Here is a 17,163-nt window from a genome sequence, read left to right as displayed (position 1 = left end):
AGTTGATGACCTAAATGTTTAAAATCCTAACAAAATCACGTGGGTCAATAAAATTCGAAGTAAGCATAAAATACGTGTAACTGCCCACGTGTTCCTCAAGTTAGATAATATTTGTTTGTTTTTTTCCAATATCCGTATAAAGATTTTCATTTGGACAAATGAAATTCTTAATCTTTACCAAGAAGGAAGCAAAACTTTGTTATAAGTGTTCATACATCGTTTTTTTTAAAGTGACGGCATCTTTATTCTTACAGATAAAGAAGAGTAGCATCAGCATTTTTGTATCACGTGGTTGCATTGCGTCATCCTGAAGTGATAAAACTCAAGAAGTAACTGACAGGAATAAGTGCGTATTCACAAAGGAATAATTTTCCATTGATTTTTAAATATTTTTATTATCATATGAGTGCGTCTCGATTTCATCTCTCCGAGAGAAAAAGAATTCAAAGAAGCAGAAGCAAAACTTTTCAACCGTTCGTTTCGTCGATATTAAATATTACGCTGCCACAAAGTCAAGTCGCCGTCATGTCGACATCGACGGAAAAATTGTCCTCTTCCCCTGAAAATGCAGATGTAGAAAAAAGAAATTTAGGAACAAAAATTAACGAAAAAGGGTAAAAATGATGTCTTCTTCTTCTTTTCCTTTTTAATCGTAGATGTCACCAAGATAATAGGAGAAAATAAAAAGCGTGCGATGAAGTATAATTAATTCAAACTAAAGTGAATTAGCAAGTAACTAAACTGAAAGTTGTCAAATATTTGCAGAGAGATGCAGAAGGATGAGGAGGAAAATTTGCAATGCATTCTGGCAAGGGAGTTATATCCAGAGGATCTTAGAAGCTGGCCAATCTTCAGTCTGCTAGAACCGGAATTTATCCCGCAAATTCACACAGTTGTTGTATATGGTAAAATTTATCTTTTTTTCATTGTACCCATACAACACAGAATATTGTAGCAATATTGTTAATATTGTTGTAACATTGCAGCAACATTGCAATATTGTCACAATATTACTGCAATGTTCTGTACGAGTATTGTTTTTTTTTTATTACGATACTATTCCCTGTGTCTCGCATGTTGAACAGGTAACTTGGGTAATGGGGCTATAATTGTGACCAAGGACAAGAATGTGTACAATTTAGGTTTTGATAAAGATGATTGTTCGACGGCTGGTGACAAACGTGCTTTCTGCTTAAAAAAGATAGAAGAATTGTGTGGAAAAAATCTAAAAACTTTTGCTCACAACTCATATTTTATTCTGGCCCTTACAGAAGAGGGGGAGGTATATAAAAAAATTAATATTCTTTGAATGTATCTCAATCACATTTAAATTTCTGGAACTAAATTTTAACTTGCTTGAATGATAAGAGTGATATCAGGAGGTTTTATAACCTTCCTAAATCGTGAATTTTTCTCAGGAAACAAGTGAAAATGAAAATTCATATTATATTTTACGTTTAAGATATTATAAGAAGAAAAAATATGTGCAAAACAATAACGTAGGCGTGGTTGTACTACTTGAAGGATTTTGTGGTAAAAATTATTAGAGTCAATTAGAAATGAAAATTGAAAGATATTTTTTAATTTTCATTTGCAACATTTTTATTCTACGTACACACATGTATGTGAAATCAAAATATAAGTAGAAAATTTAATTAGGGATATATATTAAATAAATAAGTTACTTTGATTAGAAGTACAGGTATATGGCCACAACATTTATTTCAACATGCAAATATTTTTAAAATTAAGACTATATGTGAAAAATTGTAGTAATTTTTAATTAATATAAATTTTATTTTCTTAATAAGAGAAAAAGTATGAAAAAAAATTTGGAGATATCTCTGATGAACAAAGAAAAACAGAAATTACAGCACATTATTTTCTTTATGTATTCCATCTGGTTTCGTGAAAAAATTAAAGCCACACACACATATGCATGTTCATAATATTTTACAAGTGTAAGAAAATGTCATTTCTTTTATATGTATCATGGTTAATGAATTTATATAAATTTATTCAATTGAAAGGCATTTAATATCAACTTTATCATTAATCTTGGATTAAGTCTTTTCTAACAGTTCTTTGATACTTAAATGAAACATTCTATCTAGAATGAAATTAAAAAAATGAGATAAAAAATATATTACAGCTGTATTATATTTAAAAGGTTTATTACTGGAAATTCATCAACTACAAATCGGGAGTTGAGGAATCCAGGCCTACTCGCGTTGCCGGTTTAAGCGAAAAACGTATCGTGGACATCGCATGCGGCAGTAGTCATTCTCTTGCTCTCACCAGCGATGGAAAGGTAAGCAAAAGATTGGACTATCACAATGATAACTACTATCACAATGATAATCATTCTTATAAATTAAACAACTATTTGTAATTTAAAGGTGTATGCTTGGGGAGAAAATAATTTTGGACAAGTTGGTAACGAAAACACAGCTATTTTTAATGGTAGTGTGCCAAGGCAGGTGAAACATGAATTGGAGAAGAAGAATGTTATCCATATCGCCTGCGGTTTAACGTTTAACATGGTTGTAACTGACGAAAACAAACTATATGGTTGGGGCAACAACGAGAGCGGCCAGATTTCATCCGATAATACTTCTTTTTCTATGACTACCTTTAATGGCGGTTCTACCGATCATCGTACATCAGTCTTTACACATTCCTTACAAAATTCACCTATGTTCGGTAGTTCATCAAACTCTAAAAATTTATTCGGCTGTAGCACAACATCCATCAATAATGTCCAGTCGCAAAAACATTATGTGTACCCACGCGAAATTACTTATGATATGATCTCAAGTAAAATAGGTAAATTTTTCTTTTAGTTTATATATGTGATATTTGATCTCTAAGAAAGTTGCAGAATCGAATGTCTTCATGATCGAAATTAATGTTCCAGTTAAAGTTGCTTGCGGATACGAGCATACATTGGCTCTCACAAATAATAGAGAGGTCTTTGCTTGGGGCAAAAACCATATTGGACAACTGGGCGGTAATTATAACATGCAATCCTCCCGTCCAATCAAGGTAATTCATGAATAAAAATTATAAAACTTTAAGGATGTTTCGTATCTATTTTCAAAATATTGAGAATTTAGTGAAAATTGTACAGAATGTCCTTATATATGTTCAGATTCTTCAGTATAATTTTTAAATCGATTCACTAAAGCGTTCACAAGTTATAAAGATTTTAATGCACCCAATTAGCATGTGTTCTTATAGGAAACGTATAACCACGTCGATTCAAATGACAAAAACACATGGAAATAATATTCAGAATTTATTTAAAATTTGCGAAAGTGTAGTTTAGATACAGAGGAAATATTTGGTCAAATAATATTATACAAGTACTAACTGGTTAAAAAAGATATTAAAAATAATTTAATGAAATTAGCTATGTATCTGTTATAAGGCGAAATTCTCTGCCAAAAGTTAATCATTTTGATTAACAAAATTCAGAATATTTCAATAAAAACGCAATAAATATCAAAAAATACATCTCTGCACTGTAGCTAAGATCAAATTGTAATTCCACGCAATTTCTTATACTCAAAACACACCAAAAGTGGATATATTTGTCATCATTGATTTTCAGCTACTTTTTGCTGGGATTGTACATACAAAGCATCCTTAATAATCGCTATGACGTGTGAAACGCGAAGCGGAATAATAAAAAAATAATATGATCAACAGGTGAATACGCCTAAGATGAGAGAGGTGTTGGACATCGCTGCCCACGGTAACTTGAGCGTTGCCGAAGGCTCTGATAGAACTATTTATGTATGGGGTGACTATTTCGGGCAATGTATTACTACTCCATTTCGCACGACGTTTTCAAGGATTCACGATCCATTTGCGTACAATAGCTGCAGAGTCATGCACAAGCCATTGACTGTATCTACAAATATTTACGAGTACGCCAAAGAAGTATTGAAAATAGTGGAATCCTTAGGAACAGGATTCGATGACCCAGTACGTTTCGTATTTTTCTATATGTATTTTTTCGTATTGTATGTCATAAAACTGATATGACATATTTTTATCTTTATATACATATTTTTTAAATTTATATAATTACTATAAAAAAATATAAAGATTTGTAAGAGATTTATAGATCTTCGTAAAAAAAGATTGGAAAATTTTTTTCTACATAAAACAAATAAGTCACTATCTTTAATAATTTTTTTATTAAGATTTCTGCTCTTACTCCAATCGTGAATTACAACATTAAAAGTAAAAAATTACATACTTTTTATGATAAATTTTTATATTAATAATTATAATATATTATCAACTCATTTAACAATTTTTGTTCTTCAGTCAACGAGCGATTTTACGATACAAGTCGAAGGACAATCTATTCACGTTCACAAGGTTATTCTTAAGAGACGCTGCCAATATTTCAAGAAAATGTTCGAAGGCGATTGGACTGAAATTGATCAAAAGTAAGCATTTAGAAAAAAAGAATGTAATACTTTTATTGAAAGTCTCTTAAACTTGATTATTAAATAATGTAACAAGTTTTTTTTTTGACAGTATGTTAGATTTATCACCAGTATACACCGTATCAGATAAATTTTCTTACATCGTCTATAAAGCTTTCTTGAAATACTTGTATACTGGCAAAATTGATTTACCTGCGGAGAAAACATTAGGTAAATTGAAATTAAGTGTAAACTGAAACTATCGCAATCATACAACTCAAAAACTGAAACGACACTTTGTTACAGAGCTTATGAAATTGGCCGATTTATATAATGAAACCAATCTTAAAAAAAATTGCAGTCAGATAATAAAGCAAGCCATTACTGTGTCAAATGTAGCTTTCTTCTATAATGAAGCGATCAAATACAATGCTAAGGTAAATATAATTTGGAATTAATTACTATTAATGTTGATATTGATAAGATTGGAATTTATTAATTGCAATGTATTTATTTATGTGTATTCAATCTTGTTAAATATCATGTGAATTTTAGGAACTCGAGGAATCCTGTTTACAGTATGCTTTCAGTCACCTGACAGCTGTAGTAGAATCAGAGGATTTTGCTAAGTTAGATGTGAATACAATACTTAAGTTTTTACGCAAAGCAGCTAATGGAAATGTTTTTAAAACATAATTTTTTTAAAATGCAAGTTTCGAGCCAAACTGTCAATTGTTTTTTATTCTTACATATGCATTAATCCAGTTACCAATCCATAGTTTAACATTACATAATATAAATATGCAATATATAATTTTATCTAATTTTATTTATCAATTCAGACATTTATAGAATTGATCCTACTCTTAAATAATAAATTTGATGCTATAAGAAATTGATTAATATTATAAGCAATTTTTTTTCTGGTATTACAGTCTTTCCTCAAAGAATATATAATATATAATTATTGTATTATGATCATTGTATTATCAAATATATGCATCAATATTTATGCATTGAGATTATCAAAGATAGAGATAAATAATATTAAAAATTTCAACAATAAAATTATTTACAGTATAGAGAGATAATTTTATTATTATATATAATATAGATTATATACATGGAATAAATTATTATAATTAAGCAATTAATTGTAGTAGAAAGAAGGGATTATAGAATCATTTTAGTTTTTGTCATTGTCGCTCTAGTTAGCATATTTTTTATTTAAAGTAATTCATTTAATCGGATGGCGACAAAGAAAATTTTCGCGTGAGTAAGCAAAATTGTATAGGTGTAAATAACCGCGATAGAACTTGGATATCTCATCTTGATTATAAACTTTATATACTTAAATCTCTGTCAATTTATATATGCAATTAAAAAAAATTAATTAGAGGATTTAATTCAGAAATAAATAATAATAGTAACATATATATTACATATAAATTACATATATTTGTACAGTTCAGTGGCAACAAATTACATGCAAAGTAATTCGCATGTTTCTGCTCGCACGTTTCTTAAGTTGGAATATCTCTCTGTTGATTCCTGCACATATATTTTTACTTGTGCGTGTATTTTTATTCGTTATTCGTATAAAAATATTCATTTATAAGAAATTCTTAATCTTTACGAAGAATGCGAAACTCGTCGATTATAAATGTTTGTATATCCGAAAAGGTAACAAAACACAATAAAAAGAAAGGCTAAAAGACCGTGGATGTTAGCGCGTAAAGAAAAAAATAAAAATAATAATCAAGACTCTAAGTACGAGACATAATATATTAATAATCAGTTAGATATAAAAATACAAAAATATGTATGAAAAATCGCTCCTTTCTCGAATTGATGTCTGAAAAAATTATTACATATGTACATACATTTCGATCTTTCCAAGATCCTTTTCAATGTTCGATATATCGTTGGACAATAAATAAAATATAAATTTAAAAATAAAAATAACAAAGCGCGATAGGAAACGAATAGACCTTGTGTACAATACTAACGGACGCAAAATTTAAAAACGCAAACAATTGGTTCGAAGAATGATTAAGAGCAAAAAGTGGAAATTACATAGACAGTTAAAAAACGAAAAAAACTAATAATGCCTGGCCATAAGTTAAATTTACTGAAAAAAGGCCAACGCTCGTCATCAGAAAAAATAACACAATAAAAATAAACGCATACGTGAACAATTTTAAATAAAGTTTTAATGCGTGACAATCCCCCGTTGAAAAAAGTCCCCAAATTTGCAAATAAATCATGAAGTCGTGGAGATAAAATTGAGCTGGTCAAAAACTTGTAAAAAATTTAGGAGTCTCACTGAAATAAACATCCACAGGAGAGCCAGCAGAAACGAATTGATTCCTTTAATCGACGAACGAAGTGCAAACCTATGTAAAAAATACAAAGAAAGAAAGCAATATATATCAAGAACAAAGAAACTCATGTCAAGCATAAAAGCAATAAACAGTTAGTAATTTCATATCACAAAAACCGTTAACAAAAATGAAAACCGAAAGTTATAAAAGAGAATAATGTGCATAGTATTATACAAAAGACATTGGAAAATATAAAGCGAAATCGAGAGTCTAACAAGGGGAGGATACGAGGTGGGAAATTGATTGAGGCTTCGCGTGGTTGTAGTAATGCCTTAAAATATTATTATATTAAAATCTTAGAGTGCACTAGCCAGATAAACCGCCTTAAAAATCCCAACTTATATACTTTAAAAAGTATATCTCGAGGTCGAGCGGTCGAATGGCCGAGGTGATAACATGTCAATCTCGTATGCTCGAGATATTAAGTTTGATTTCTCGCTCGTGAATTTTTTTTGTAATTTTATTTTCATTATTTATTATTCTTATTATTATTAATAATTACATTAATATTAGAAAACAGAGAATTGAGATAAATCAAGATAAAACCATGCCTAAAAATGAAGGATTGCGATCATGAAAAGACTGAACGATAACTGAAAAAGTGAAGTAGTAATAAGGGAGAAAAAAAGGGAAAGTAAGGGTGAGGGGCAAGGGAAAGGAAACTTAGGAAATGGGAAGCAAAGGAGCGGGAGACTTTGAAAAAGCAAGGCATATTTTTATATCTTTTCTCACTCTTGTAAAATAAAGAAAAATAGAGCCCCTTGTACAATACTAGGCAACGGATAATAAGAAATAGTATCTATTCTCTGCTATTCCTATTGGCGAATACTTTCTATTCCGTATTTATTGATAAATAATTTTTATTTCCTATTTCTTTTGCCAGTTGCTAAGCCTGCCTTGTGCAAGGGGCTTTTTCCCGGGCCTACTAAGCCCACTGGGCCCACGTGGTCACGAAAATTTACCCAGGGCTGTCGGTCTTTAAGTATCTTATAGATGGTAGTAGTTGAATCGAGGTCTCACTAAAGTGCTAACATTCGACAAGGAAGAAATTGTGAAGAACACGTGGTGAAGAAGAGTAGTTTTTCATGTACTTTCAACTATTTTTATTATCGTATAAGTGAGTTTCGACTTGATCTTCCGGCGAAGGAAATAATAAGAGCGTTCCAAATAAGTTCTCTACGAGAGAAAAAGAAAAAGAAAAAGCATTTTTTATTTTTCCTTGCCGACACAAAATCGCGTTACTATCATGTCGTTTTCGGGAAAGTTTTATTCTCCGGAAGACATAGAGAAGAGAAATTCAGAAACAACTAACGAAAAAGAGTAAGTATAGCTTTGCTTTTTTCTTCCTTTTCATAAATGTTACTGCTGGGCAATAACAATGTAGAAATAATCACAGACGTCGGCAAGATAATAGGAAAAAATAAAAAGCGTCCGATGACATGAAGTATAATTAAGTTAAATTAAAGTGAATAAACAATTAAACTGAAAATTATCAATTATTTATAGAGATATGCAGAAATATGAGAAGAGAATCTTGCAGTGTATTCTAGCGGAAAAAATAATTCCGATGGATCTTAAACATTGGCCGTTCTTTCATTTGCTAAAGCCGAAATTTATCTCACAAATTCACATGGTTATGTTATATGGTAAAATTTTCCTCTTTTTTATTATCTTTTTTTTCTTTTTTTATCTTTTTTTGCTATGTAATATTGTTACTTATACCATAATATTTTAAAGGTAAGATTGAAAATTGTAATAATGCTATAATTGTGACGAAGGACAAAACTGTTTACAGTTTAAATTATAATAAAGATGAGCATTCAAAGATTGGTGACACACATATTGTTTTCCACTTAAAAAAGATAGAAGAATTGTGTGGGAAAAACATAAAGACATTTGTTCATAGCTTTAGTTTTGTCCTAGCACTTACAGAAGAGGGAGAAGTATATCAAAAAATTCATATTCTTTTGAATGTGTCTTGATGGCATATTTTTTTTTGGAAATAAATTTTAACTTGCTTGAAAGATAAGATTGATATAAAATGAAGTTTTATAGGCTTCTGTATTGTGAATGTTTCTTAGGAAACATGTGGAAATAAAAATTTATACAGTGTGTGAAATCATAATAAAATATACTATATAATAATAAGTGGATAAATTAACACTTTAACCTACAACTACATGTGAGACACGTGGTCTTGTATTCGGGCCAAAACTGATTATCACGGTCCTGGCCCGTGATACATCGGTCGGGCCAAATGTAAATATTACGGGCATGGCCCCTGGTACAATGATCGGGCCAAATGTAAATATCACCTTTTGTTGTATACCTACCACAATTATTACATCAGGTTGTAATTACTTATCAAATATTCCACAAAATTAAACCAGTTGTATCTTACACATGTATTTACATTCCGTTTTGGACCCAGGCTGTTGAAACGTAAATCGTAGGTTAATTAAACTTTATATTAAATAGATAAATTGCTTAGAAGTACAGATATTTGGCCGTAATAATTATTTCAACATACAAATATTTTTAAAATTAAGATATTTAAAATTAAATTATGGGATGTGAAAGATTGTAATGATGTAACTTTATTTTCTCAATAAGAGAAAAAATATGAAAGAAAAATTTGAAAATATCTTATGAACAAAAAAAGCAGAGATTGCAGCACATTTCTAATTCCTTACATGCAATATGATTGTAAAAATTAAAGCAATACACATAGACACACACACACACACATCTTAGTTTCGTAAATATTAAAAATGTGAGAAAACATCCAGTTTTTTCACAACTGTAAAAATGACGAATAAATTTATATATATTTATTAAACAGCAAAGCGTTTAGGGAGAAATAATATAAAACTTCATCCTTAATCTTATCTTTTATAGCAATGTTTTCATACTTAAATGTTTATAACGTTATAAATGTAAAATTAAAGATTCGACAAATTCAAGAAGTACATTTTACGGCTGTGTTATTTTTTAAAGATTTATTTTTGGGAGTTCATGAAACGCGAATCGAATGAGAGATTCGTCGCGTCACCTATTCGTGTCTCTGGATTTAGCACGAAACGTATCGTGGACATTGCATGCGGCAATCATCATTTTCTCGTTTTGACCAGCGATGGAGAAGTAAACAAAAGATTAAATTATCACAACGATAACGATAATAATCATTCTCATAAACTAAACAATTGTTCGTAATTTAGGTATATGCTTGGGAAGACAATATTTATGTGCACGATATTAGAGACATTGCTAATTTTGATGGTAGTGTGAGACAAGTAAATGGATTGGAGAAGAAGAATGTTGTCCGTATCGCGTGTGGTTCATGTTTTAGCATAATTGTAACTGACGAAAATAAATTATACGGTTGGGGCGATAATCGAGGCGGTCAGATTTCAATCTTCCAAACGGAAAAATACATATTCCCACGCGAAATTATCACAATCTCGGATAAAATAGGTAAATTTTGTTAAATTTATGTCTAAGATTTGATTTTTAAGAATGTTACAGTATCGAACATCTTCATGAGAAATTGACATTCTAGTTAAGGTCGTATGCGGATGCATGCATACGTTAGTGCTCACAAATAAAGGAAACGTGTATGCCTGGGGCAATAATTGTGTTGGACAAGTGGGCGTAAATAAAGGCAGGAAACCCTTCGGTCCCATCATGGTAATTTTTAAATAAAAGAAAATTAAAAAACTTTTTAATAATCGCAATAATAATTTTAATAAACATAATAAGTGGAACGAAAAGTGATATAATCAAAAAATGACACAATCAACAGGTGAACGTGCCTCAGATGGGAAAGGTTTTGAATATTGACGCCTTTAATGATATGAGCGTTGCGGTCGGCTATGATGGGACTATCTATGTATGGGGTGTCTTTCATTACAATTATTTTATTTCTATCCCCATGCCCACGAAGTTTTCGAGGATTTTTGAGGCGTTTGCGCACAGTCTGTGGAGAAGCATGCATAAGCCGTTAATTATGCATGATTCTTTACACACTGTGCGAGTTACGAATAATTACAATTACAAGTATATTGAAGAAATATTAAATATATTAGAATCCCTAGGAGCAGCATTTAATGATCCGGTATGTTTCATATTATTGTTTTGTACGTACCTTTTTGCATTATATATAGTAAAATTAAGTATATATAATACATATTTTTATATTAGCTTTGTTGGTTGATTATAAAAAATATAGGGATTTGTAAAAGATTTGTAGATTTTTGTAAAATAGAATTGGAAAATTTTTTCCTATATAGAAAAAAATAAATTCAAATCGTTAATGATTATTTTGATTAGGACTCTAGGTCTCATTCCAGTCATACATTGAATTATTTGTGTGTGTGTGTGTGTGTGTGTGTGTGTGTGTGTGTGTGTGTGTGTGTGTGGTGTTTGGGGTGTGTGTGTGTGTGTGCGTATTGAATTAAGTATTACATATGGAATTAAAAGTGAAAAAGAATAAAGTTATGTATTTTTTTATGATAACTTTTATATTAATCTAATATTATTAAATCATTCAATAATTTTTGTTTTTTAGTTGACGAGCGATCTTACCATACAAGTCAAAGGACAACCTATTTACGTTCACAAGACAATTCTTAATATTCGTTGCCAGTATTTCAGAAACATGTTTCACCATGATTGGTTGGTTGAAGATGTTCAAAGGTAAACATTTAGAAAAGGAGACTGTCTTTTTTATTGAGACTTTTTCAACTTTGGTTATTACATAATGTTGCTTTTTGACAGTACATCGGATCCATCACCAGTATACACCATATCGGATAAATTTTCTTACATCGTTTATAAAGCCTTCTTGAAATACTTGTACACCGGCACAATCGATTTACCTTTGAAGAACACATTAGGTAATTGGGGTTGTAAACATTAGCTATCATAAATTACAATTCAGAAACTGAAACATTGCATTAACTGAAACGACATTTCATTACAGAGCTTATGGAATTGGCCCAGATGTATTGTGAAACCAATCTTAAAAAAGATTGCAGTCAGATAATAAAGCAAACCGTCACTGTGTCAAATGTAGAATTCTTGTATAACAAAGCGATCGCGTATAATGCTAAAGTAAGTATTACAATTCATAGTTAATCGCTATTAATGTTGGAGTTCATTAATTGTAATATATTTATATATGCGTTCGATCGTTGAATATCATATGAATTTTAGGAACTCGAGGAGTTCTGCTCCCAGTTTGCTTTGCATCACAAAACAGATAAGAGATTATCGGAAGATGATAATAAATTAGATATGAGTATTCATTATAATAAATTAGATATGAGTACTCAGGCTAAGTGTACACACAGATCAGCGATAGAAAATGACATTTCTATCATGCCGTCGACATTCCATTCCCCGAATAAAAATGTAGAGAAGAGAAATTCAGAAACAACAACTAAAAAAAAGTAAGTTCGGCGGTCTTGTTTTTCTCTTTCTTTCTATATAAGTCGCTTCTCTTTCTTTCTCTATAAGTCGCTGCTGGGTGATAGTAATGTTGAAATAATCACAGATAATAAGATAATTAAAAATAAGAACCGTGCGATGACATAAAATACAATTAATTCAAAATAATCTGAATGACCAGGCAACTAAACTTAAAGTTACCAATTATTTGTAGTGAGATGCAACAATGTGAGAAGAGAATTTTGCAATGTGTTCTAAGGGAGAAGATAATTTCAGCAGATTTTCAAAGTTGGCCATTCTTTCATTTCCTAAAGTCGGAATTTATCTCACAAATTCACATGGTTATGGTATATAGTAAGAATTTTCGTTTTTTTTCATTGCTTTGTCTTTTTCATTATGTAATATTGTTCCTTATGCCATGGCAATTCTGAAACAGATATCGAAGTTAATGTGACTATAATTGTGACGTTGGACAAAAATGTCTATATCTTATATTATAAAGAGGAATATGCAAAGACTGGTGACATACACACTGCCCTCCCCTTAAAAAAGATAGAAGAATTGTGTGGAAAAAACATAAAGACCTTTGCATACAGTTATAATTTTATCATGGCGCTTACAGAAGAGGGAGAGGTATGTCAGAATTCATATTCCTTGATTGAATAAAATTGATATTAGGAGGTTTTATATCATCCCTAAAGCATTAACTTTTCTGAGGGTTAAAATGAAAATTATTATATACAGTGATGGGAAAAAGTTCCGGGACGGCTGGATAATTTGAAAAATACGCATCACAGAGGAAAATGACCTAGACAAAAGTTGTAGGATTTTTCCCGGGTAATCCGACGGTGACCTTAGATTTGACCTTGGATAGTCATTTGAAGGTCACATAAAGATTACCTTCAATTTCTTAAATGGAACCCCCTATTTTTCATTGCATATTCTTGTAGCTTATCCCGAGAGCTTTCCAAAACACTATAATTAAGTACCTTTCTATTAAGTACTTTTTGAGTTATAAGGCTTGAAATAATTTCTTAATTTTACATAAACCATAAAATATCTAGTAAACCATTCATTTTTCGATTATCTTACCTTCATACTTTTATGTACAAAATAATGAGAGGAATCAATTGGTGTAAAGAAAACACATAGTTGTTTCTAAGAAAAAATATGTAATTTGCAATTAACAATTCCATATTTTTTCTTCTAGGTTCTTTTCTGTCTAGGTCATTTTCCTCTGTGATGCGTATTTTTCAAATTATCCAGCCGTCCCGGAACTTTTTCCCATCACTGTATACACATGTGTGTGAAATCATAATAAAATATAAGATAGATAAATTATAATTAAGAATATATATTAGATAAATAAATTGCTTTGGTTAGAAGAATAGATATTTGGCGATAATATTTATTTTAATATGCAAACATTTTCAAAATTAATATGTGAAAAATTGTAATGGTGTAATTTTTATTTTTTTAATAGAGAAGATATACGAAAATAATTTTGAAAATATCTCTGGATATACAAAAGTAAAAATTGCAGCGCACAATTTTTAATTCTTTACGTTCAATATGGTTGAAAAATTAAAACAATACACACACACACACACACACACACTTAGTTTCATAATATTTTAAAAATGAGAAAACTTTCAATTCTTTTACATGTATCAACATGGCCAATGAATTTATATAAATTTATCAAGTTGAAAAGTACTTAGGATAAAATAATATCAAACTTTATCATGAATTTTTTGTCAAGTCTTTCTAGTAGTGCTTTCGTACTTAAATATTCTAAATGTGATTCAGAAAATCAGATTAAAAAAATGTATTACAACTGCTTTTTTTGAAAGGTTTATTTCTGCGAAATCGAAAAAGGTACCCTTTTCATTCGTGGAAACATATCCTTTATGCGAGTGGCCGACTTAAACGACGAGCGTATCGTAGACATCAGATGCGGATTTTATAATTGTCTCGCTCTGACTAGCCATGGACAGGTAAGTAAAAGATTAAATTATTACAACGGTAACGATAACAGACATTCTTATAAACATTCATATAAACTAAACAATTGTTTGTAATTTAGGTGTATGCTTGGGGAAAATCTATTAATAAGCACATTTATAACGCAGATTTTTTGAATGGTAGTGTGAGGCAAGTAAAACATGAATTGGAGAAGAAGAATATCGTTCATATCGCATGTGGTGAAAAATTCAACATGGCTGTAACTGACGAAAATAAACTTTATGGTTGGGGCATGAACGATAAAGGCCAGATTTCAACCGTACCTTTGCAAGAACAATACGTGCACCCACACGAAATTACCACATTCTCGGATGAAATAGGTAATTTTTTATGTTTGAGATATTTTTCTCTAAAAAAGTTGCAGTATCGTATATCCTCATCATCGCGTTTCAGTTAAATTAGTTTGTGGATATCAGCATACATTGGTGCTAACAAGAAATGGAAAGATCTATGCTTGGGGCAACAACAATTTTGGACAAGTGGGTGTCAATAAAAATCGGAAACTCTCCAGTCCGACTGTGGTAATTCATAAATAAAAATTGAAAACATGAATAAAAATTAAAAAACTATTTAATAATCGCCATGATAAGTGGAACGACACAGGATAATAAGGAAAGATACGATCGACAGGTGAACGTCCCCGAGATGGGAAAGGTTTTGGATATCGCTGCTTATGGTAACTTGAGCGTAGCTGTCGGCAATGATAGGACTATCTACATGTGGGGTCAATTTTATTACAATTATTATACTACTATCCCGTTTCCTACGAAGTTTTCGAACATTTATGACGCGTTTGCGTACAGTTTGTGGAAAATCATGTACAAGCCATTGATTATATTTAAGAATAATTTCAAATATGTTGAAGAAGTATTGAATATATTGGAATCCCTAAGAGCAATATTCGATGACCCGGTATGTCTTATTATTATTCTGTATGCACTTTCTTTATTTTATAGCATAAAACTATATGTGATACATATTTTCATTTTGATTTGGTAGTTAAAATAAAGAATAGAGATTTATAAGAGATTTTTACAGATTTTGTATAAAAGAATTAGGGAAACTTTTTTCTACTAGAAAAAATAAATAGCAATTGTTAATGATTGTTTTGATAAAAACTTCTAGTCTCATCCTAGTTTCAATCCTATATTGAATTATAATATTAAAAGTGAAAAAATAAAATATCTATTTTATGATAATTTTTATATTAATTTAATATTATTATTTAATAATTTGTTCTTCAGTTGACGAATGATCTTACCATACGAGTCGAAGGACGACCTATTTATGTTCACAAGGCTATCCTTAAGATTCGTAGTCAGTATTTTAAAAACATGTTTCAACATGATTGGACTGAAAATATTCAAAGGTAAACTTAGAAAAAACTTATTTAGAATTTCTCAACTTCTTCACTTTGAATTTCTTCACTTTGATTACATAATGACAAATATTGTTTTTTGACAGTATATCGGATTCAATGTACACCGTATCGGATAAATTTTCTTACGTCATTTATAAAGCCTTCTTGAAATATTTGTATACCGGCATAATCGATTTACCTGCGGAGAACGTATTAGGTAATTGAATCTAAACGTAAATTAACACAAATTTACAATTTAGAAACTGAAACGAACCTTTCTTACAGAACTCATGGAATTGGCCAACATGTATTGTGAAACCAATCTTATAAAAGATTGCAGTCAGATAATAAAGAAAGTCATCACTGTGTCAAATGTAGCATTCTTCTTCAATAAGGCGATCGAATGCAATGCTAAGGTAATTATCACAGTTTGGAGTTAATTACTATTAATGTTGGAATTTATTAATTGCAACGTATTTATTTATGTGTGTACAATATATCATCGTATATCATGTGAATTACAGGAACTCGAAGAATTCTGCTTTCAGTTTGCTTTGCGTCACATGGAAGCTGTAGTAGTATCGGAAGAGTTTATTAAATTAGACACGAGTACAAAGGATAATTTTATGCGTAGAGCAGCTAAAGGAAATATTTTCGGTATATGATTCTTTCGACAAAAATTTCGAACGAAATCGCAGATCGTTTTAAATAAACATTGTTCCACTTTACCATTTTATACTTTAAGATAATATTATGTAATATTTTATACTTTAAGATAATATTATGTACATATAAAATATATAATTTTATCTATCAACTTTATTTATCAATTGAGATATTTACAAAATAGATTTAATTATTAAATAATAAATTTGATTAAAAAAAATAGGAAATTTTGTTTCTTATAAGAAATTTTTTTTCTCTTACTAGTGTCTTTTATCAAAAAGTGAAAAAAAGAAGAATCATTAAACATATTAAAATCCATCGAGATTATAAAAGACAGGGAAAAATAATATTAAAAATTTCAATAAGAATATTTACATATAGATTTACATATAGACAATTTTATTCTTATATATAATATACATCTTTTATATACATGCAATATGAAATTATAATTAAAGAATTGATTAGTTGTAATGAAAAGAAGGAATTACAGATTTATTCTAGTTCTTGTCAGTGTCACTCTAGTTGGCATCTTTTTCATTTAAAGTAATTCATTTAATCGAATGGTGACAAAGAAAATTTTTGCGAGTAGACAAAATTGTATAGGTTGTAAATAAATAATAAATAATCGCGATAGAACTTGGTTACTTTCATCTTGGTTAAAACTGTATATATTTAAATCTCTGTCAATTTATATATGCAATTAAGTAAATAAATTAGAGGATTTTATTCGTACATAAATACTAATAGTAACATACACATATATGTTATATATATTTTTTCAATTCAATATGGCAACAAATCGCATGCGAAATATGTACGTTTCTGCCCATACGTT

General features: G+C 30.0%; 2 protein-coding genes across 5 annotated transcripts; both read left to right on the top strand.

Annotated features, from left to right (window-relative positions):
• The first annotated feature begins 254 nt into the window (after window positions 1–254).
• On the top strand, window positions 255–5,248 carry LOC105257717 (RCC1 and BTB domain-containing protein 1-like). Of its 3 annotated transcripts, none has more exons than XM_025405942.1 (11): window positions 255–346; window positions 766–905; window positions 1,086–1,282; window positions 2,171–2,311; window positions 2,400–2,826; window positions 2,918–3,045; window positions 3,712–3,990; window positions 4,339–4,463; window positions 4,540–4,673; window positions 4,749–4,879; window positions 4,998–5,248. In XM_025405942.1, exons 2-11 carry the CDS (start codon window positions 770–772, stop codon window positions 5,136–5,138), a joined length of 1,839 nt encoding a protein of 612 aa, XP_025261727.1. In that variant the 5' UTR covers window positions 255–346; window positions 766–769; the 3' UTR covers window positions 5,139–5,248. The 3 variants fall into 3 exon arrangements, with proteins under 3 accessions (XP_025261727.1, XP_025261726.1, XP_011266827.1); XM_025405941.1 differs by having other exon boundaries at window positions 263–614; XM_011268525.3 differs by having other exon boundaries at window positions 266–614; window positions 4,555–4,673; window positions 4,998–5,247.
• A 2,547-nt stretch (window positions 5,249–7,795) lies between these two features.
• On the top strand, window positions 7,796–16,375 carry LOC105257722. Of its 2 annotated transcripts, XM_011268534.2 has the most exons (21): window positions 7,796–8,146; window positions 8,333–8,472; window positions 8,564–8,769; window positions 9,824–9,967; window positions 10,045–10,300; window positions 10,386–10,513; window positions 10,629–10,940; window positions 11,394–11,521; window positions 11,603–11,721; window positions 11,808–11,938; window positions 12,041–12,276; window positions 12,489–12,628; window positions 12,711–12,907; window positions 14,128–14,271; window positions 14,361–14,619; window positions 14,693–14,820; window positions 14,930–15,211; window positions 15,544–15,668; window positions 15,764–15,876; window positions 15,945–16,075; window positions 16,184–16,375. In XM_011268534.2, exons 1-21 carry the CDS (start codon window positions 8,073–8,075, stop codon window positions 16,322–16,324), a joined length of 3,534 nt encoding a protein of 1,177 aa, XP_011266836.2. In that variant the 5' UTR covers window positions 7,796–8,072; the 3' UTR covers window positions 16,325–16,375. The 2 variants fall into 2 exon arrangements, with proteins under 2 accessions (XP_011266836.2, XP_025261725.1); XM_025405940.1 differs by lacking the exons at window positions 7,796–8,146; window positions 8,564–8,769.
• Window positions 16,376–17,163: the final 788 nt, after the last annotated feature.

The sequence above is a fragment of the Camponotus floridanus genome, unplaced genomic scaffold, assembly GCF_003227725.1.
Source record: "Camponotus floridanus strain SB8 unplaced genomic scaffold, Cflo_v7.5 scaffold127, whole genome shotgun sequence".
NCBI lineage: Eukaryota > Metazoa > Arthropoda > Insecta > Hymenoptera > Formicidae > Camponotus > Camponotus floridanus.
This window is presented reverse-complemented; position numbering and strand designations above follow the sequence as displayed.